The following is a 23,235-nucleotide window of genomic DNA, read 5'->3' on the forward strand; positions in this document are numbered from 1 at the left end:
TTGTGTAGATTTATTTACACATTTTTATTTCAAGTCTCCACCTTCGATGTTTCATTGTGCGGTTGGCCATGTTGCGTTTTTGCTCCGCAGCTTCACAACCAATCAGCGCGCAGCTCATCTATATATTCATGAGCATAGCATTAAAGACCAGGTACAAAGTACCAGGGGGGAACAGCACCTGGGCCATTTTCAGCCCAACCAATGTTACATACCCTATTTGGAGACCTTAAGGAACAGTGTGAAATACCCAAAAACCCAGTCAATGACTCCTTTAATGGTATTAGCCAATCTAGTGCTCCGTAAACCAATAGGTGCATTCGGCTGCGTCTGCATGAAACGACCAGCGAGCATTGCTGCTTGCAGTCGGGGAGGAGTTATAAACGGTTCCCTTAAGTCGAAAAATGTGTCATTTTATGTATTTGGCCGGCTGCGGTGCTGCATGGTGTCGAGTACACCTAATATCTGATCCCGTGCCTCCATGAGCCAATCAAAGTTGTTCCCTGCACCACGCAGCTTAGTTTATAGATGCAGACGGTTAGAGGAGAGAGTAAAGTGAGAACAATTCTAACGTAGCCGAGGGCTTTGTCCCGAGAATCGGATTGTCATCCATTGTGTGGAAGCATTTTGGGTTCAAGGCAAGTGACACCAAACAAGAACAGGTCATATGCAACCAGTGCCATAAGGGGGGGGGGGGTGGGTGTGTGTGTGTTACAAATTTGACCCCTCCTCTTTCTGTGGCCTACAGATCAACGCCCTTCACAAGCCACCCTATGAGCACCCTAAGGACCTGAAGACCAGTGGCGGCCGTCTGAGGGTGGGCTATGTCAGCTCTGATTTCGGAAACCACCCCACCTCCCACTTAATGCAGTCCATCCCTGGCATGCACAACTCTGAGAAGTTTGAGGTTGGTGGGACTATTACTGTAAAATATATCACTGTTAACACTTCACCATGTTGGCACACTATCTTTCAGTGCAACAAGGAAGGACTCAAAATAACAAAACTGTTTGGTCCAAAGTCGGTTATCCTGTTCTGGATCCTTGGCTCGCTGGCGAGCCAGAAATGCTTTGCGCCCCCCCCCCTCAGTGAAAATGCATTCAATTGAACATTTTTTTTTTTTTAGACTGCTACACATATGATACCTCGTTGGAAAGCTACGATTCTTGTGCTTCCATTTAAATAAACCAATTCAAGCTCAACTCGCAACAGAAAGTACCGTCAACATCTTTGTCCGGTGACCGTTCTTTCAACAATTCTACAGAAAAAAGTTGTACTTACCTACGATTACGTAGGAATGTTCCAGGTATGCACACAACTCATCAAAACCTTATCTGCTTACATTCCCAAGGGTCCAAAGTATCAAACCATGTCGAGTAGTTGTCCAAACAATGAATTATATCCACACATAGCCACGATCTTGTTGCTTCATTCTTCCTTCGTCAAATTATTATTTTTCATTCTCTAAATTGGTATCGCTTGTAGAAAGAAATTGGAGTCGAGTTCGAAGGCGGGGATGGTCTTAAAATGGCCGCTAGACTCAGAGGTTTCTATTGACATATCGATCTGACCAATAGGAGCTTCCATGCCCCGGTGACAGCCCTCTAAAGCCAACCAGGTCTGTGCGTCCTGCCCCCGCCCCCTCGACACGATTTTTTCTAACTGGCTTGAACTGGGCCTGAAATGAGCTAGTTATCCTTGTAGCTTAGCGCTAGCTGTAAATGGCGATACCCCATATGCCAGGTTTTGTGGAGCCTTCAAAATAAAAGTCGATTGCGCAATATGTCAGTGTTCTTTGTGTGCCAATCCTGGGAATCAGATAAAGCACTCCAATGTGTTCATGCTTCAGTTTTTGTGTTTCAGTAATACAAATGATGGATTTAGCTGTTATATATGATAGTTCTAAGTACCACCTTTCATTAGAGATAACAATTATACCTTTTTATCCTAAGAATTTGACCTTGGTGAGAAGGGTCATTCTGGAGTCTCCAAAAGGCCCTTTTAGAAAACGCCTGGATGTACTCTTATAAAAACATGTGTCAAATATGAATATATTGTGGTATTATGTTTGACTTTTGATCTGAATTGAGTAAGGCTCCAACCTGTGGTCCAATTCTGTCTTCCAGCTAATACCTACTACCTCTAGGCCTCTTCAGGCCTTTGTTTTAAATAACAAAATCTAGGCGGAAATAGAAACTTTCACTTTCCTTGTGTTCAAGCTTCTGTTTATCAACACCAGTAGGACTGACAGGGGTCCTGACAACAAGAAACATAACTTCAGAGTGTCAGCTTTCAAAAGAATCCATTTACATGCATCAAATCCAAATAGCTCAAGAAAAGCAGTCAATTTACTTTGGGTATGCTGTTTAGGCGTTTTTAGGTTTCAGAAGAGGATATTTAAATATTTACACTTTTTTTAACAGGCGATACGAACGTCTGCTTAGATAAACACCCATGAAGCAAACTTTCAGTCAATTATGTATACTGGGGTGATATAATTGCATAGCATCAGGATTTTTCCTGGCTTAGAAGGGCCCTTTGGGGGGTGACTATGCACGACAGTAAGCCTGATCAGTCTACGTACAGTAAAGGCTTTGCTGTAAAGTTACCTTATGACAGAAATGTATGCATTTTCTTATTTGTCACTGTTACGCCTCCCAATGGCTCGGAGTGGAAGTACGCAACATAGGGCTACAGGTAAAGCCAGTGAGGGTGCAGTTACACAAACCAGATACTCAATATAAATAATGTAACGTTTATTCGTTATACACAGCAACACCGGGATCAAAGAGGACAATCAGTGGCACCAAAGAAAAGAACATAAGCAAACCTGCCCTCTGTGAAAGAAAATTCTAGCTGGACTGTGTAGATTTGAACATAGTCAAAATGGCGGTTTGAATTTAATTTATTTAGCTTGTACACACTTAAAATTCAACAAAGCACTTTGTGATCAGTCATTACAAAGGGTGCGCTTGTCACAAATCGTTCGCAAGAGTGATAGAGACCTATTACACATGCACTGCCTTATATAAACTTTAGATCAAATGGCATTCTATAAGGTTAATCAATCAATGTAGCAAACTCTGTGATTGGCTAACTCAACTCAGTGACTGTTTGAAACAATACATCTCCATACCAATTGTCTCACAGTTCTTTGATGTGGCATCTCTCTCCAGGGCAGTAGATAATAAAACTCTAGGAGTTGGTCAGCCAAATGGTCAACTGTCCTTTGTGTGGTCATCTTCAAACAATACTTTTAATTAACACAAACAATAAAACAGGACACAGTCCTTCTAGCCAAAGTTCAGAGCAACTACGTCAATAGCCCCTTACACTGACTAGGGGACAGAAGGCCATATAAGATGCTTCACCCATCCCCCAGGGCAAGCTGCCCACAGAGCCATCAGCACTTCACATTCCTTTGAACTCAACTTAATTATATTCCCTTCCTGTCTCTTACCAATGAACATAAAAGCTTATAGATTTCATACACATACATCTATGCATATGACAAACATTTCTACCACATTTCTACCTCTGTGCTTAGATGAGGCATTAAGGACGGAAGTCTCAACAACATATCTGAGTTGGACAGCCTAGGGGTCGGTTGCTAGGCATTTCGCATGCTCAGGCCATCCTCATCACACACCGTGAGAGGAGTAGTGGAGCTCACAGCTACCGACGCTACAGCAGTGGCCACAGGAGGCTCACCGCAGGTCTCAGTATGGACGTCACCTCTAGGGTGGTAGAACTTCACCATGTTGATGTGACACACTCTGATCCAAACCCCCGATAGGAGATAGAAAACCAGTCAGTGTCGCTCAACCTCCTGTCGACGGTGTACGGTCCTGTGAAACGAGCATTCATAAAATTAGCAGGAATTTGTAGTAACACCAGGCCACCCGGCTGCATAGACCGTGGGAGTGCTTTCCTGTCGAACTGCCGCTTCATACCCTGTTGTGCAATACAGAGATTCTCTTTAGCGATACTGCAAGCCTCGTGCAGTCGTTCCCGAAAATGACTCACGTAGGTCAACACGTTTCGCTGTGTGGGTGAACTCTCGCCCGTTAGCTGGTCCCTCAAAACTCCCAAAGGGCCCCTCAGTGTGACCAAACACCAGTTCTGCTGGACTAAAACCCAGGGACTCTTGCACTACGCCCCTCACTGCAAACAGAGCCAGGGGAACGCCTTCATCCCATTCCCTACCGCTCTCCATGACGTATTTGCGGAGCACTGATTTAAAGGTCTGAAGCCACCTTTTAAGTGCTCCCTGCGACTCTGGGTGATAAGCACTAGAGGTCCGGTGTGTTATGGACAGTGATGTTAGTACATGTTTGAATATACCAGAGAGAAAGTTGGTACCTTGATCGGTTTGTACAGTCTTAGAGAGGCCAAAAGTAGAAAAGAACTTGATCAGGGCCCTTACTACTGACTGGGCTGTTATTCTCCTAAGAGGGACCGCTTTAGGGTACCGGGTACCAAGGCACATTATTGTTAGGAGGAACTGGTTGCCAGATTTCGACTTCGGAAGAGGACCAACACAATCGACCAGTACGTGTTCGAACGGTTCCCCTACAGCCGGGATCGGGTGAAGAGGGGCAGGCTTGATGACCTAATTAGGTTTCCCCGTGATCTGACATACATGACATGTGCGGCAAAACCTAGACACGTCTTGTTTCAGACCTGACCAGAAGAAATGTCTCAACACTTGGTCATAAGTCTTTGTGATACCAAGATGACCGGACCTGTGATGGTCATGAGCCAGCGACAGAACGGACTGTCGGTACCGTGTAGGCACAACAAGCTGAACGACATCACCCCACTCATCAGAACTAGCATGCGGTCTCCACCGCCGCATCAGGAGACCATGCTCCATGAAATAAGCCGCTGCTGTGTTTTTAGCTCCCTCTGGAACAAGAGCAGCAGCTAAACACCTGGCTAGAGAGCCGTCTCCCTTCTGGGCCTCTAAGACTATCACGGCCCATAGGTAACCTGATTGCCTCTGGGGTGGAAGTATCGCACTCAACCCCAACCTTAAGCTGGACACTCGGCTCAGCAGTAGCCTGAAAAAACACTGGTGGTGACACAGGCTGGCCAGACAACAGTCGCGAACAGGGTGTCCAACAAGTCTACTGCTTCGTTCTGACTACGTGCTTGGGAACGGGTGACTGCACACACAGGAAATACTTCAGGGACGTCCTGTGCCAACACATCAGGCTGCAGAATCTCAGGTCGCTCTTGTACCTCTAAAACTCGCATTACTTTCCCACCAGCAATGTCGTTCCCTAGCAGAAACGTAACACCCCTAACGGGCAAAGACGGGCGCACACGCCCACTTTGAACACCCCATTTGCCAAGCCACAGGTCAGATGTACCTGATGGAGCGGTACAGATACGAAGCCCATTTCGATGCCTTGCACCAGCACACAAAAGTGTCATTAGAGAAAGGTAATACGTCAGACAATATAAAAGACTGGGCTGCTCCAGTATGTCTTAGTATGCGCACAGGGCACTGCAAACATTTCGGATACGAATTTCGGACTCTGTGTGCAATTGCCTTAACGCTTGCTTACACTTGCCAACAAAAGCAATTTACTCATATGAATGTTTGCGTCCTCTGGAGTTGCGCTAGCTTGTTTGTTGACTTTCATTGGCTGGCACAATGCAATGCGTGCAGCGTCCATGCTGCATGTATTTTTTGTAAAAGATAGAAATTTGAACCAGCCCACTAGGCAGTATCGCTTGACTTATATTTTATACCAAATACTTTACTAATACATTTATTAATATATCGTGATATCCATGATATGGCAAAATCCATATCATGGTACAACACAATACCGGTATTTGCGTTCATACCGGTACACCGCCCACCCCTACTCTGGTGTAACGTAGGCTAACGTGAAACTAGCTGATGCTAGCTAGTTAATTAGCTGTGTTGTCTGCGTCATTCGGTAGCATGCCAATAGTACTTTTCAAAGTTTATTTCACCAGTACTAAACATACCAGCACTCTTAACTTATTGCAACCGAAGGGTTACTTTCACCGCTGCGTCAAACCTGAGGGATTCCTGCACTTTCCATCTTTGACGAGACATAAAAACATAAAAAAAAAACAGCTCATACCGCAGCAACGGTATAACGGAACATTTTTGAAGTATTGAAACCGTGACATACCTTGAAACCGGTAACCGGCCCATGCACAATGTAGACACAACAGGAGATTGTTGTGTCAAGACGTTTTCTCACCTACTGGAAATACAGTGTGAGCCCTAAACCCTAGATCACAGGTGTCAAACTCAAGGCCCGCGGGCCAAATGTGCGCGGAAGCTTAATGGGCTATTGAAATAAGTCTACGCTGCTTTACAGCGTGCATTGACCATAAACGACATCTCTCACCATGCATTTCGATTGTGTTACGGCAAAGTGACGACATCCCGCCTCTAGAAAGCAGTGTATAGACATCAGTGTTAAACGCAAAGTTTAACTGGGTGAAGGCGAGCATGGTTTGAATGACAGCACTCCAATGCAGCCGGTTCTGCGAACGTACTCCATGTGCATTTTCAGCCAAGGTCCTCGGGCATTCAACCCAAGTTGGTATCGCTCTCGAACTTGGTTAGCGTACTCAGCCAAGCTAGCATGTGTCTGCTTCCCTTGTCAACAATTTGGAGCCAGAAATGATGACATCACCTTCATTAGACAAGGTTTTACCAATTGGAAAACGGCAATGTTTATTTTACATAAAGCTCAAAAAGCTATTCTGCGTTCAAATGAAGGGCAAAAAAAGTTTTGCTCTTGCGCTATGCGCTTGCATTTTGTCACCAAACACTGAGAAAAATGTGCAAATTTATCCCCCAAGAAAAACAGCAGATTGTCCAAGAATTAAAAGGCGGACTTCAATTGCAGAATAATAGGCCCTATGTTCACAAAAGCTACAACAAAAACACCATGTTTTTACATCGTTACTGACGTTACATCGTAGTTACAACTGGCCCTTTGACGGCAACCATAATGCTGATGTGGCCCTCGGTGAAAATGAGTTTGAGACCCCTGCCCTAGATCATTGATAAGATGCACGTTACATGTAGAGTAACGTGTGTGAGTGTACATGGGGTCTGTGGGTTTCTCCCCCAGACATTTTTTTAAGATGTAGATGCAAGTTCCCGCATTCTGGTGCATTTACCACCACTATTACTACCGTAGTTGTTATACACATAATGAGGGGCTGGAAATTTAAATATTTTAAAAACTTAACTTCCCAATAAGCAATGGGACATCTTCAACTACCTGTCACCTTTCAGCACTCACCTCAGCAACAGAGCTGTCTCCACTGCCCCTGCATGCTGCCCCTGCCTCTGACTCACTCTCAATCTCAACCACCTAGGCTATATCAGGAGACATGGAGATGCATTGAGCATTCTTTCATATTTATAATTGACATAAGCTTAATGTAGATTGTTCATATGAAGATTTCTGAGATGTAAATCATGTTATCAGCGTATGTAAATTCACAATTGGTATAGGTTTAGAAGCCTAATAATTATGTAAGCTACATAAAATGTTTGCATCTCCCTAAAGCATGACTGGACAGTTCAGAAATGGTCAAAAGTGTGTTCAAACCTGTAGTCTTTTCCGCAGATCACATCCTTACGATGTAAGCTTTCAGAAAATACATGGGTGAGGTGGTTGAATCAGTTTCCCTAAATGGCACAGCCCAAAAAAGTATCAGCCATACATTTACCAATACCAAATGTATCATGCATGGGCAGCATACTAATATGGAGAGAAGGACGTGTCTCTTGTCTCATTAGATAACATCCAGAGGGTATAAGCTTTCAGAGGATATACAAAAAAAATGCAAAATGCACCCCCCCGAATTTATCAACAGAAGTACAAAATTCAATAGCCTGACAGAGTTACGTGCACCAGGACATTTATTTGGGTATCGAAGCATGTAGCATAGGCTACGTATGCTATTGCATTTTGTACTTCTGTTGATAAATTTCATATTTCTTGTAAGTTAGCCTATTGCATCCAATCAGCGCTAAAGTGTAGTACCTACCCTTTCCGTTCAGAGTTAATATAATGTGTTTTTGAGTTAATGTAATGTCGTTTTCCATTTGGGGGAACGTGTTTTTGTATTGGGGGGAGGTGAGCAAGTCATCCAATTTGGGGGGAGTTTACTCGTATTCGGGGGGGGGGGGCGTTTTCATTTGGGGGATGTACTCATATTAGGGGGTGTGTTTTGTACTTCAAGGCCTCCGTATATTATAGTCAGAGAATGTCTCATAAGGGTGCTTTGGCAACTGAAGGGAAAACTTGGGCAACTCTGACTTACTTTCCTCTTCCTCTAAAAAAAACCTCCTTATGTCCATCTCGTCTTGTCTGAAGTGCTAGCTGCAAGCGCGATGCGTCGATCAAAGATTGTGAATTGAATCTGCATGCGTGATGCCGTTTGTCTAGAAAACGTGGAGTTCCTAAATGTCTAGGAATTCTATTGCTATGGGTATTCTCCCTACTGAAAAAGTGGAACGGATTTGATTGTGAAGCAATGGAAAGATCGCTGGACTAGTAAACCAGTCATGCACTAATATTTTGATCGCAAATGTGGGGGGGTTCATACAACTTTTTTTTTTAAGTGGGGGGGACGTGACCCCCGCAAGTTACATTGCGGTGACGCCCGTGTGTGTGTGTATATATATTAGAGGTGGAACGGTACATGTATTCGTACGGTACGGGCGTCACGGTTCGGCTCATGAAATTACACGGAGAATACAGGGTATAAAACTTGCGTGCAAATTAATTAATGTAATGCAGAACTACTGTAAGATATTCGTGTTCTTTAGGGACAATCTGTATTCCCGCCTTAGCTCTGAAACTGATTGGCGCCGCCACCTGTGTAGCCGAGCTGTGCCTGAGTGAGTCAGAGATAGCTAGCAGCAGCACTAAAGACGTAGCCTATGCAACGCTAGTGCTAAATATGAATGTTCGTAGTGTAAGTATAGCGAAAAATAGCCTAAACTTTCCAAGACTTTTAGCTGCGGTACTAATGCTGAGGGCTCGCTGATATTGCTGTCTTACTAGAACGTGCATTTAGTCTAGCAGACGCTTATATCCAGAGCGTAGTATCTATAAGTTGTTGTTAACGTGTGCTGACGTTGTATACACCCAATAAATGCCAAATTTCCAGGCCTCTCTAGTTTCTACTCTGCCACAATTTTCTGTAGCTTCTCAGCTAGGTGAGTGCTTGTGTGCTGCTCATACAGGAGCCGTGTCTGTAGAACTGACGCTTTCATTTCCCACTCAGGTCCAACCATCAGGTGCAGCTGACAACTCGCGCTCCATCAACGTCCATGTTTTGTTGTATATGTAAGGGACCAGGGCCGGCGTTGCTGCTACTGTATCCCTGCCTGTGTTTGCGCTGTTGCTCAGCTAGTAGCTTATCGTGTCGTGGTGTAGGAGGACTGATCGACAAGCGCATCATACATTTAGCTAAGACTTGCATGTACAGTAGTTAGTCTGGAGCCCTGCTTCTGCATTTTTGTTTTGCTTTTCCCCCCATTGTACCGAACTCGAACCGTGATGTCTGAACGGCGGTTGAACCGAACCGTGACTTCAGTGTACCGTTCCACCCCTAGTATATAAATATATGATAAAAAGTGCCAACGTTTCAATCCATGTTGGACTTTTCTCCAACATGGATTGAAACGTTGGCACTTTTTATCATCGTCTGTCCCTACCACTGAGCCAAAGACAACTAACAAAGGACAGGTGAAGGTGAACCACATAAAAGTATGTTCCCTGGAAACAGGATTACGGTTTTGAAAGTTGAAGGGATATGCTGATGGTTTTTATGCATATGTCTGCTTCTCCTAGGTGTTCTGCTATGCCCTGAGCCCAGATGACAGCACCAACTTCCGTGTCAAAGTGTTGGCCGAAGCGCATCACTTTACTGACTTGTCCCAGGTCAATCACTATAGTTGATCATCATATTGGTGGATTTAAATGACTTGTGCTGGAGACCAAACCTGGGTCAAACACTGTCAGACAATTTGAGTGCATGTGTCTCTAAGAAGTTTTGCATGTGTTAAATTGCCCTCTCTCCATTCCCTTTCTTTCTCTTCCTCCACTTAACCACTCGTTGCTTAGATACCCTGTAATGGTAAGGCTGCCGATCGTATCCAACAGGATGGACTCCACATCCTGGTCAACATGAACGGCTACACAAAAGGTGCCCGCAACGAGCTCTTTGCACTGCGCCCTGCTCCCATCCAGGTAGGACTGCTGCACACATGCATACAGATTCCTATTTAAAGTAGAAAACCAGTAAAGTGGAAGTTGATGAGTTGATCACTAATGTAAAAATTGTTTGGAAACATTGCGTAATAATAATGTATTTGCAATGATGACATCAGAAGAATGACTTGGTCTGTTCTCCTCTCTCCTTGCTGTCCTCCTCCTACCTCCTCCCTTTCTTCTTGCTCAGTGCATGTGGCTGGGTTACCCTGGCACCAGTGGAGCTCCTTTCATGGACTACATAATCTCAGACAAAGAGACGTCACCCATTGAGGTTGCAGAGCAATACTCTGAAAAACTGGCCTATATGCCCAACACCTTCTTCATAGGAGACCATGCTAACATGTTCCCCCACCTCAAGGTAGGCAGGGTAATCCATGGGTGGGATTTAAACCTCGGTCTCTATGGGCATAAACTATATATTTATTAGAGAGCTGCTGACCTTCCAAGATCATCATGTTCTCCTCCCCTTTGTGGTCATACATGTGATTTGTCAGAAAAAAGCAGTGATTGACTTCAAGTCAAATGGCCACATCTTCGACAACAGAGTTGTGCTAAACGGCATTGACCTGAAGGCCTTCCTGGACAGCCTGCCCGATGTAAAGGTTGTAAAGGTGAGAACCAAGGATTGAGGCCTCCGGGTCATGAGGTAAAGAAGTTCTAAACTCCACCCACTGTTGGTCTTGTCAAACATCCTGGCATGTCTCTTACGCGAGGCGAATTGAAAACATTAATCTTTTGTCTTACATTTTTCTAAATTATTGTTTTGTTTTTGTCTTCCCATTTTTTTCGAACCCTCTATGTTGGATTTATCCCCATCTCTGCTGTCTTCCCTCCCTTAAGATGAAGTGTGACATCCAGGAGTCCTCAGACAACAATGGGGCTCTCTCCATGCCTGTCATCCCCATGAACACTGCAGCAGAGGCCATCATCAATATGATCAACCAGGGACAGATTCAGGTCACCATCAACAGCTTTACTGTCAGCAATGGACTGGCCACCACACAGGTAGAACACTTTATCGCACAGGCTGGCACGCTTGTATTCAAACACAAGCCATACACAACAATACTGAAGAGAGACACATTTTTACAACTTTAATGTGTACATTACAAACTGAGGAGTAGGGGTGGGTAAAATAATCATAATATACATGTGAGATAATCGTAGCATGTCTTGCTGCTGGCAATAAGAAATAGATTTTGAAGACATTCGTTTTTATATATTAATTGCCCTTTTAATAAGTACTGTGTGGTTTACTATAACCTCATGTAACCTTACACATAATCCCAACCACCACAACAATAATAACTAGAGAGGGTACAATTTTCGGGGAAATTGTAGGGTGTGCGAGCTTGCGTCAGTTTCAGATGGGTCCGTTTATTAGCTGTAATTTCTACAACTGATATTTCTGTATATTTTATATAATATATATAAAATATTATATAATATGAATGCATACTTATTATTTATAAAGATTACATGGTTTTAAAAGCATACATTTGTTGCTGCTTGTTAAGATAATTTCTCAAGTAATGCACAGAGTCGTCGGATTCAAAGAAAGTACAATAGTTGAATTCTTGCCAGCAAGGACACAAAGTCTGATTGCAATACAAAGTTTGTCTGCTAGCATGTTGTGCTAGCTAGCTATTTAAGCAGCCCCGCTCTTAACAGTCATTGGTTAAGACAAAGGCATGCAAATGTTCCATGGTTCTTCTTCATCGGCTCCTTGCGTAGACCTGGTGCCGTTGAGTGTGTGCATGTGTGCCTTTTGACCCCTGTAAGCTTGACCACATGATTCACCCAACACAGATAAGGCCAGACATCTTTTATGGCCTCTCCAGTAAGAGAGAGTGGTCAGCCCAGGTCACCTTGTTTACATATGCCTCATGTTACCCAAAGTTCAGATTTGGGGGTAGGCTTCTCTATACACACAAGGAATGCTGAACACAGAATCATTCTTTTACATGATAAATGTGTTACATCTTCAATTTTTCCAAAACTGCTCATTTACAACTTAAAATACTAAGAGTGAACTGTAGAATGAAACAGTTGTCTTCTCATTTCTCCTGCAAGAGCGAACGGTGATTGGCTATAAAGCAGCCTCATAATTGAATCAAAACGAATAAATTGGGCAGTCCGGTGTAACAATTGTCCTAATCTCTATGACTTAAACGTCCTTTTAAGTTTTTCCCTTCTCGTGATATTTTCAGGCATTTAGCCTACTCATATTCATTAATTAATTAATAAAGAACCCCCTTTGAAGTTTATTCTAACAACAATTTTGTCACCAGCAGTAGGCCTATCTGATGGCATCGCAATTCAAACAGTACCATCTGCTAACTGAAAATATGCCCACAAAAACTTAAATAAGCTTGACATTTATTTAGGGGGAAATCGCTCATTCAAAAAAAAGGCAACTGGAAGCAATCATTGTCAGTAACAATTGGTCTCAGTTTTGTCGTGGCAATTTGAAAGATCAATCGTTTAGCTGAAGTCGGGTGAAGTACAGAGTTAATGTTTATTGGATGTATGACGTAAACATAATAACGTTATCAACATAACATCATCACACACAAACATAAGACAATTCCATACAGCTCCATCTAGCATTGTAGAATGGAACTGGGAGAATCCAGCCCACCAGCACTACCCAGCTGATGGCCATGAACCTCCCAAAAATACCAACAAATCATCTGCTTGTAATCTGATGTCATAATAAATCCTACAACAAAAATGTATTTGTGAGGAATGTTTATTTTGACGATTGAAAACAGATGAGTCATAGACCGCTGTACTATGGGTTGCCCGGGCAACAGAAGCTAATGTCATGATGCTAATGCTTCAGTGAACTTGAAATAGTAGACTACTGTTTCCGAAAGTAGATGTACTTTCTTAATAATATCAGCTCATATTGTACATTACACTTCACAATTGTGTTTCATATCACAAAGTAAAATGAGTAAATAGTCATCACCCTGGCCTTTTTGCTTGTGGCATTTCTGCAGCTGCCTTGCAGTAAAGCTATAGTTAGCCTAGCTAACTCCCAGATGTTAACGAGCTGCTAATCTAATGTTCTGCTATAGGTAGTCACAAGTGTTTTCGTGACGTCAGTGACTGTGGCTAGCAAGTTAGCCGCCGTTTACGTCACTTTTGGCCACAAAATTTTATTTCAACTTAAACCATGCTACGGTACGTAAATGAAAATACAAGCAACGCAATCGCTACCAAGATGAACCTTTTGACACCAACGTTGTCTACGTAGTCCAAATATTGAGTGATCCTTAGTGGTGGGAAAAGAAACAATAATAAAGATATACGAGAGAACAATGGTTGTGCTCTCACAGAAGGTTTGAGCACACCCAATTATATAATATTCAAGCTTGCTTGGCCGCTGCAGCTGGGGTAGTTAATTTAACCTCTCAACCTGCTGTTGCGATTCAATCTGGAAATGGGTATACATCAATAGAATCACAAGAATCGTAGCTTACTAACGATACATGGTATGTGTACCAGTCAAAATTATATTTTTGTGCGTTGCATAGTGTAGTCCTTAACTATGGCCTGCTGGCGGGCTATGGAAAGCTATGAGGTTACCAAACCTATTGTTTAAACTAATGTCAAATTGTCAAAAATTTGGAGAAAGAGATTTCATTGGTTTACTTACATTTTACAACTAACATCTGTATCTTTTCGCACTAGAAGTGCCAGTGAAGAGAAAGTTCTGTAGCCTTAAGATTAATATGTCTAGCAAAATATGTATAGTTTTTTATATAGCCTATAATTATGTGCAAAATTATAACAATTTTAAGTAATTCAATCAACTGCATTAACTTCACTACATGGCCATTTGTGTTTAGGCTGGTTTATGTAACAAAATTCACTGATCTAAACTGAAAGTATCCACTTTATAGTGTCGTTCTGTTAGCTAGCCAGCATTTCATCCATAAAGGAACCCTTTGTAAGCAGCTGATTCAATGTTATGCAGCTGCAGTCAGCACTGCTAACCTGCCCATAACAGTTGTAAAAGCACATTTGCTTTCCTGCATCTGTTTACTTACACCTGCCTCTCATCCTCCTCTCTTGTCACACCCTCTGGACCGTGGGAGGAACTTATTCAGACTCCATTTGTCCTCCCTCTCATCGACCATTTGATGTCTGTCTTAGATCAACAACAAAGCTGCCACCGGAGAGGAGGTGCCACGCACCATTGTGGTGACGACCCGCTCCCAGTATGGCCTGCCAGAGGATTCAATCGTCTACTGCAACTTTAATCAGCTCTACAAGATAGATCCTCCTACATTGCAGATGTGGGCCAATGTAAGATCAACCATTAAACTCATCTTTGTGACCTTTATAGCTCAGTGATCAGAAAGTTCCTTCTCTGTGGAAGAGTTCAATTCATTGATAGACATGATTATATGGATAAAATGACATACAGCTCTGGAAAATATTGAGACCACTGCACCTTTTAAGGTAATAAATAAAGTAATATTTTAGTAATTTTATGAAAAGTAAATTTTCATAACATCCCTTCTTCTCTGTCCCGGTCAGATCCTGAAGCGTGTGCCCAACAGTGTGCTCTGGCTGCTGCGTTTTCCTGCTGTGGGGGAGCCCAACATTCAGCAGTATGCCCAGAACATGGGCCTGCCTGCCTCCCGCATCATCTTCTCCCCTGTTGCACCCAAGGAGGAACATGTGAGGAGGGGCCAGCTTGCCGACGTGTGTCTGGACACCCCACTCTGCAACGGCCACACCACGGGCATGGATGTACTCTGGGCTGGTACACCCATGGTCACTATGCCAGGTGAAAAAAAGAGAACATGTTTGAGAGGGAGATGTTTTCAAGCCTGGTAAAAATGTGTATAGGTGTGACTGTGTGGCAGAGCAGTGGATATCTCTGACAACTGTCGGTCCAGTGTAGAGTCATAACCTGTGTGTGTGAGACAGGTCGGTCTTTAAATGACAACTCTTTCCGTACAGGAGAGACTTTAGCATCACGCGTGGCTGCTTCCCAGCTCACCTGTCTAGGTTGTCCTGAGCTCATTGCCCTCACCCGTCAAGAGTATGAGGATGTGGCCGTCAAACTAGGCTCTGACATGGAATAGTAAGAACTATATTGTTTCTTCCTCCCTCTGCCTCTCATTTTCACCCCAATCTCATCTTTTATCTTTATATGCTTCTATTCTTAGTCCCACTAGCTCATCTGTCCTGGCCCAGCATTTAGATTGAAGAAAGCTGTCTGATTCTTGATTAAACCCCTCACCTTTTCCATAGTCTGAAGATGATCCGAGCTCGTGTGTGGAAACAGCGTATCTGCAGCCCCCTCTTCAACACAAAGCAGTACACCATGGACCTGGAGAAGCTCTACCTGCAGATGTGGGAGCACCATGCTGCTGGGGCCAAGCCTGAACACCTGGTGAACTTGCAGCCCATCGAGAGTAGCGAGAGTGCCTGAAGCGGCTGCACGCTTTAAAACCCTAACCCCTCCTTCCCCAACCCTATTCCTTTTTACCTTCACTCCTTACCCTTATGCCAAACCGTGACCCCTAATACCCTGCCCTGTCAATGGGACTGTTGTGGAACCTGTTGGTATAATTCGCCTTTCTTCCTTTTCTCCTCCCCTCATCATCATCATTTAACTGCATGTGTGTCAACGAGCCAGACGGAGAGCCTGATTCATCCCACCCCCTCCTCCATCCACGCCACACACTCACCTATGCCCCAGCTCTTCACCTGAGACTATAGCCCCACCAACCGCCACTGCATCCAGAGAGAGTGGGGAGAAAGATAAATACCCCAAACCATTCCCCCCTCATCCTCGTATGTCAGAAACATGCAGTCCAATGTGTGATTTTCAGCCGTCTTTTGTGTGTATATGGGACTTGTTGGGGGCTCATTGTGGAGAAAGTCCCTGATCACTTCCCAAGGCTCCATCAAGTTGTGGTCTACTTATATTTGGATGAAGTGTGTCAGTGTGTAAAAGGGACTATGTGAAGATGTAACAAAAAGTTGAATGAGTTTAACATGATGCACATGTAAAACTTTCTTTTTTTCATTAGTTTGCAACTGCTGGGTTTTGTTCGTTATCTTTAAAGCTATTGAGAGAGAGAACATGTTGTAGGGAAATATAGATGTTTCAGTTATCTTGGGATTGAGAGAGATTGGTTCTTTTCTTTCTTTTATTTGCCAAATGCCCACTTTTAGTTGTTTGTTTTTTGTCACGTGTCAATGTAAGAAAAATGCTCCCATAGATTTTTCTTGGCCCCTGCTGAGTGACACACACCATACTTGGAAGGGAACAGTGGGCTGGGCAGACAGAAGAGTAACAGTATGTTTTCCTTAGAAATGGTCAGGGTTTAAAAATCAAAGAAATTGACTGTACCCTAAATTCTATCACTCTAACGAGGAACAAACTAGGTAAGTATTTTCTAAACAGGTTTTGTTTTGTACTCATCTATTTTATTTATGCACTGTCAATGGTATACTGCAACGCTCAGACTCAATCTGTTGAAATAAAGAAATATGGCAAATCATGTGGAATAGGTTTGTCTTTTTGTCCATGGATCATCGGGGTGACCTTCTAACATAGGAAATTACACACGTCATATATCGATCACAATTAATAAGGTCAATTTGATTATTTTTGTACACGCTCAAGTGTTAGTCTCTGAAAAGTTACCTCAGTCTGGGATTGCTGAAAATAGTTTCATGGTTGCAGTCATTGTGAAATATGTCATTGAATGTCACTTTCACCCATCAAAGTTGGAAAGGCACATTTAACACCATTAAGTACTAATTGTTATTCATTCTTTTGTATTTTATACTTCCCTTTTAAGAAAAATATTTCATGGTATATATTATTTCGTCGGTAAAATTCCTCCATGGAATGCATTTGGAAAAACAAAATGTGACTGTTCCGGGATTATTTTTTTTTTCGTTCTTTTAAACTCGTTTGACTTCATCAAGGCCAAGTACTTATTTTGTTTTAATAAAATAAAAGCATTTGTAGGGGTTTATTATATAAAATCAAAATGATCCAACAATGAATACAGGTTTCTGGCTTGGGGAATATACATTGCTTTCAGTGACTACATATATGGACAGTATTTGAAAAAATGTAGTTGAGGTAGTGCTTAAAGGTATCTGCATTTATGGATAAAAGATTTGGATAATATTACAATATTCAAGAAGAAATATAAATGTTGTCAACATATATTATTCCAAATGTAACTACATTCCAAGTAAAAGAGGGTAGAACAGAATTTTTATTGTTTCAACCAGGTGCGAAGTTTTGGAAGGGTAGGCTATCTCCCTTACGTTCCGCCTTCTTGCGCGAGCTCTGACCGTAGAGAGAACTGTCATTGGTCAACCGCCTTTTCAGTGTTGCCAGATGCACGATAATTATCCTCCAAATACGATGATTGTGAGCCTTTGGTATGATACAATTTCCAATCTGGCAACAATGTGAGCACCTTGCCGCCTTTGTTGATTATATGAGGAGGACTGAAAAGTGTCTTCATTTTCTTATGTTAATATGTGACCATAAACAATTTATTATTTAGAATGTTGTATTTGTTATCATTATTGCTTTAATATATGGATAAGACACATTAAAGACATTAAACAACCACTGAAAGCCACAGAAGCACTGGACTAAATGCCCCCCCCCCCCCCCCCCCCCGCAGTGTCTCTTTTTCACAAACTGAAATCTGGTCACCCTAGTTTTGTGTCTCTTTTTGTTGTTGATATTATTGACGACAACAACAACGACAACAACAACAAATTACAGTCAACGTTACATCAATACACGTATTTACATGAGCTTTTACGCAAGACCAATAAACAATACAACATATCATCTTTCTCGTGCTGGAATTATTTGAAGATACTGTGATGAAATGATGTTGTGTGGGCAATACTGTGACATGACCCTTGTAGGGGGGGAGGGATCTAAGGGAAGAGCTGGGGGTGTTAATTACCCCCAATTACATCCAAGCTATCCCTGGTATGGGATAATGAGCGCGTGATGGGGATAAAAGGGCGATGACAGCGACAGGTGAGCGTTCTGGGAAGCGGCGTTAGATGGCACACGTCGAGCTGCACTTAGGGAGACAGGGTGGGTGCCGTTCGCACGCTGTTTAGAGCTGCCGGCGGTGAAGATAGACCAGTGGGGTGACTGATAGTTAAGGCGGGGAAATAGAAGTGCATCGGCTGCTTCTCAGCAAGAGGTTTCCCGCTGACGTCATCCGCGGGGACCTACGAGCGCTGGATCGGTGGCTGTTGTTCCTCCCCTTACCGACCAGTGCCCAAGCTCAGACCCCGGGGAAGGGTCTTGTCATTCGGGCGAGTTAAGTTTTTAACATTTACCTCGGTGTGTGTGTGCGTGTGCGTTTTTAACCGAACGGCAGTACCAGTTTATGATCCGGGGTGGGAGGGTGAACGAGGGACGGTGGCTTCGGGTATAGTCTGGCGGGCGTCTGGTGTGCCTATGCAGTGCAGTGCCGTGAGTGTGTGCGGTGCCCTACGGGGGTGGTTGTGTGGAACCTTATTTGTTGCTGTGGTTTGCAGTGTCGTGTGACTTGCCCGAGTTCAACGGGGCCTTAGGGGTAATCGCTTCGTTGGGTGGCATATCGAAGTTTACTGGGGCCTTTAGAAGTCTCACTTTATCCGGCATGACTGGTAGTAGCCGCATGAATTTAATTACGTGTAAACACATAATAAAGATTGAACCTTTTCTAAAGTCTGTGGTGCAGCTTCGTTTTGTGGGCATTCTCCTTCCTAAAATAATCTGGCTACATTCTAGGTTTATTACAATACATTTGCGCGTGAACACGAATCTATACAACTGCCAACGTCTTGATGACCAGTAGAGTCGAAATCAAAATGAATGAAACACGTACACTGTACTACCTAACAATATAATGATAAAATGATTACATTATGTTTGGATTAAACGTCAATATGTAGGTTAGGATATGGGTCTGTATGTTGTCAAATGTTTCCGTTTTAGTTTTAACGTTACAATAATAGCTAGTCTTGTAGTAGGCTGTTACTGTATCATATTCGATATCCGCCTGTCAGACAGTTGTCAGCTGACTTCTAAATAAAGAAGTTGCTATCGGTAATTAAGTAGCTGTTGCCAACTTAGGTAGCAAACGGGAACCGACTACTGGGCAAATAGCTATAGCTTAGTTTAGCTAGTATAGCCAACCGTCGTACTGTACAGTCGTAGCTTAATAGCCAGAGATTGCGAGATGTTCGTTTCAACTGACAGTTGGAGTTGGCTAGATTACCTCAGTGGTTCTCAAACTATGGTAGGTCACTGGTGGTACGCGTGCCCTTTATTATATCCCAGTGGTATGATCAGCAGGCTGTGTTTAACAACTGCACAGGCCATTGACTGTTGCCAAGCAACATATAAACATTTGCTGCACACTGCTTTGCTACTTTGTGTAGGTCGACACATTACTGCAGACGGCTACTTTGTGTCATGTACATCTGCACGTTTCCATTTTTAGTGCAACCTGTGAAACAAGCTGTACATGTTAATCTTTGCAGTGTGAAGTTTGGGCCTGCTTATTCATCTCCAGGTAAAATGTCGAGTTACTGGACTAAACGCAGAAAAATTAAGAAAGGAGTCATGCAGGATTTGCTCAAACTAGGGTCCACATCTGTAGAGAGTGAGGAGAGAGATGGTATCATGGATTTTGAGATCACAGAGCTTCCACTGCAGGAGTCAAATAGGGATGAGTTAGGCCTAGCTGATAGCAATAGTGAAACGATGGATGGAGACATTTTAACAGTGAGTTCAGAGGATAACACAGATGACAGTACAGATGAAGAAGACATGAAGAAGTTACTGGCTGATTGAGCTATCAGAAAACAAATTCCACATTCGGCATTAAATGAACTTCTAAAGATTCTGACCAAGAAAATACCTGAATTTGGGTTACCTATAGATCCACGGACTTTGTTGATATTACTGTATGATTTAAGTGCAGACTCTACGAGTATTGTACAATATTTTATACAATATGTACAACAAAAGTAATAGTAACTGCATGGAAGCAAATCAGTGCCATAATGTTTTGAATTTTAAAAGGCATCGAATACTTAATATTGAAATTTAAACAACACTGAATTCTCATCTGAATATATTTCAATGTAAAATATGTAGATATGTTCACAATTTGTAGATATGTTCACAATTTGTTTGCACTATGTTCACTTGTATTTTTTTTAAATACGATTTGTATTTTTATATTCTATATTATGGCCATTTTACATTTCATATTCTTTATTTTTATTCTAAATTGTACATACTTTAGCCCCTTAGCATTAGTGAGACTTTGTACCTTTAGTATAGGTAGACCACATATTTAAGTTAATATTATAGGCTATATGTTGAAAAGTAATTTTGTGTTCTGTGCTGTATTAGAATAGCTATATTTAGAATATCATTTATTGGTTTTTATATCCATATTGAAGTTCCTCCATGTAAAAAGTCATCTGTTTCTAAATACATTTGTAAAGCTTTTATTCTTGATTATGGTGTAGTAGCCTACGTTATTTGTAGAGAATGTAGAGATCTGAATATGAGCGATAGCCCGATGGTGGGCCTTCAGCAAGCCGCAGTCAGCGGGCCAGTAGCGGACTTCTGTCGGTAAAGAGTAGGCTGCCACTGGTGGGCCGCTGGTAAAACGATGAGCAAAACACCAGCCAGCCGCTGGTGGCGCCCGCTGATGGCCCGCTGATTATGCCACCAGTGGACCGCTGCTGGCCCGTCGGTCACATAGCTGGGGTATATTAATCCCCCATGAGTTTTGTCCACTTCTGCCTGACATTGTCTGGACGATGAATCAAAGCTGTACCAACCGGCCAAACGTTCTTCCTGAAACAGTCAGTGATGAGCCAACGGAGAAGAAATCCGATCATTTGCCGATGCTTATCCGACGTTATGAATAGAACACGACGTTTCGATCTTAGGCCCCGTCCACACTAGCCCGGGTAAATACAATTACGCGTATTCGAATTCAAAACGATCTCCGTCCACACTAGCGTTTTCATATCGTTTTCCCAATGTTTGCCGTCCACACTAACACGGATACATGACAATCATTGTCATGGTTTCGCCACTTCTGTCCCTCCGTCCCGCCACACTGCTCTGTTTACATGCACGCAATTATAATTAAGCAATAAGCCCCAAGAGGCCGTGGTTTACGCTGATTTTAGAACAGGTAAGGGGAGTTGTTAGGCACGATGCGAAGCGGAGTGCCGAAAACCCCCTTACCTGTTTTAAAATCAGCGTAAACCACGGACTCGCGGGGCTTATTGCTTTTCTAAAACTGTTACTACAAAATTTGATATGGTTTCATCAATAAAAACAATTAGAAACAAAATAGTTTAATAATAAACCGTCATTCTTCCGCTACTACAAAGTATAGTTCCTACATAAATCGTTGCCACGCAACAGCCAGATGGACATCTTTGCCGTCTTTTTCAATTAGAAATATTCCATGCGCAGTAATATGGAATGTTAAAGAATGTTATGAGGAAAACCTGTGAGGTTATGCTGGATTTTACAACGGCGTGGAACGCGATATAGCCAATCACAATGAAGGATGGGAACAACCAGTTTTAGAATCAAGTATTAGGCCACGTTTACACATAGCCGGGTATTTACAGAAACAAATATTTCTGCCCCTACTTTTTCTAAAATAACGTCGTACACACAAGTACGTTTTCAAAAATGTTTCTGTTTACACAAACCCGCATATACGCCTCCGAGCGCCATCATAACTATGCCAAACCTGTAGGCGGTAGTGTAATGTGAAGGATAAAGCCATGCAAACCAATCACAATTTTCAAAATCAACAACTACAAATAACACGACCGACTTCCTTTACCTTTCAGGCGCGAGGTTCATTTGTTTGAATGATTCACAAATGCGACGCACAAATGTATTTCGTGATTCAGATATGTAACGCAATTCACAAATAAATGACCCCATTATGCTATTGTGTTCGACTTCATGCACCACCGGCGGTGCCGACAGCCGGCTGCGTTGAAGCTGAGAAAGCCATTGGCTGCTTAAAGTCAGCCAGGCTGCAGGCGACGCCGGCGCTGCATGAAGTCGAACGCACGTGTTACTATAAACAGGACGCTCTCATGACGTGATGCTTTTTTAGTCCCATACTGTGAGCTTTGAGAACCTAAAACTCCGTTTAAGCTAGTGCACACGCAAACACAAAAACGGAGTTTTCAGAAATCTCCACTTTGGCTGGAGTTTTTAGAAATGATCGTTTTCCGTGATAAAACCTCCGTTTTTGTGTAAATGAAAGGCCAAACCGCATGAAAATATATGCGTTTTTCTTCCGTGTAAACAGGGCCTTAGTGTGGACGGGAGATGCAAACGCAGACATATGTATGCGTAATGCGTTTCTAAATTTACCCGTGCTAGTGTGGACGGGGCCTTAAACTGACGTCGGCAAGAGTTATGTGTGCTATCTGGGATGGTAACTTATGCTTCGAAACTAGCCTGGGCTGCGTTTCCCGATAAGGATGGATCGTAGCTGTTACGAGGGTTCTCTACAAAATACCGATCCATCGTTATTTCTTACGTGCTTTTCTCAAACATGCTCGTAAGGAGAATCGTACGTGTCTCTTAAATTGCACTCAGGGGCGACCCTAACGGTGCGATCACACTGCAGCGGGGCGGGCAGAGCGGGGCGTCGGCTTCCCATTCATTTTCAATGAAACCAGGCATTGACGCCCACGTAGGGCATTGTGGGAAGGCGAGCGGGGCGGCGACGCCCGCGTAGGGTATTGTGGGAAGGCGAGCGGGGCGGCGAAAATTGGATTTTTCTGAACTTTATGTAAATGACGAGCGTGAAAACGCCAGCGATGGACAATCGGGTTGGTTTCTTGTTTCTTGTAACGT

General features: G+C 43.0%; 1 protein-coding gene across 8 annotated transcripts in view; it reads left to right on the forward strand.

Annotated features, from left to right (window-relative positions):
* Positions 1-16,835, forward strand: part of LOC124488859 (UDP-N-acetylglucosamine--peptide N-acetylglucosaminyltransferase 110 kDa subunit) — a 52,320-nt gene extending 35,485 nt beyond the window's left edge. For 5 of the 8 annotated variants that reach the window (XM_047051430.1, XM_047051431.1, XM_047051432.1 and 2 more), the window contains 10 exons: positions 746-904; positions 9,873-9,962; positions 10,146-10,271; positions 10,483-10,653; positions 10,790-10,906; positions 11,136-11,300; positions 14,460-14,612; positions 14,847-15,099; positions 15,243-15,399; positions 15,570-16,835. In XM_047051430.1, coding sequence (XP_046907386.1) covers positions 746-904; positions 9,873-9,962; positions 10,146-10,271; positions 10,483-10,653; positions 10,790-10,906; positions 11,136-11,300; positions 14,460-14,612; positions 14,847-15,099; positions 15,243-15,399; positions 15,570-15,750 — 1,572 coding nt within the window. In that variant the 3' untranslated portion in view covers positions 15,751-16,835. The remainder of the gene's footprint in view (positions 1-745; positions 905-9,872; positions 9,963-10,145; positions 10,272-10,482; positions 10,654-10,789; positions 10,907-11,135; positions 11,301-14,459; positions 14,613-14,846; positions 15,100-15,242; positions 15,400-15,569) is intronic. The other 3 variants (XM_047051433.1, XM_047051435.1, XM_047051436.1) reach the window with 1 other exon arrangement.
* Positions 16,836-23,235: the final 6,400 nt, after the last annotated feature.

Source organism: Hypomesus transpacificus, unplaced genomic scaffold, assembly GCF_021917145.1.
Source record: "Hypomesus transpacificus isolate Combined female unplaced genomic scaffold, fHypTra1 scaffold_154, whole genome shotgun sequence".
In the NCBI taxonomy this organism is placed as follows: Eukaryota; Metazoa; Chordata; class Actinopteri; order Osmeriformes; family Osmeridae; genus Hypomesus; species Hypomesus transpacificus.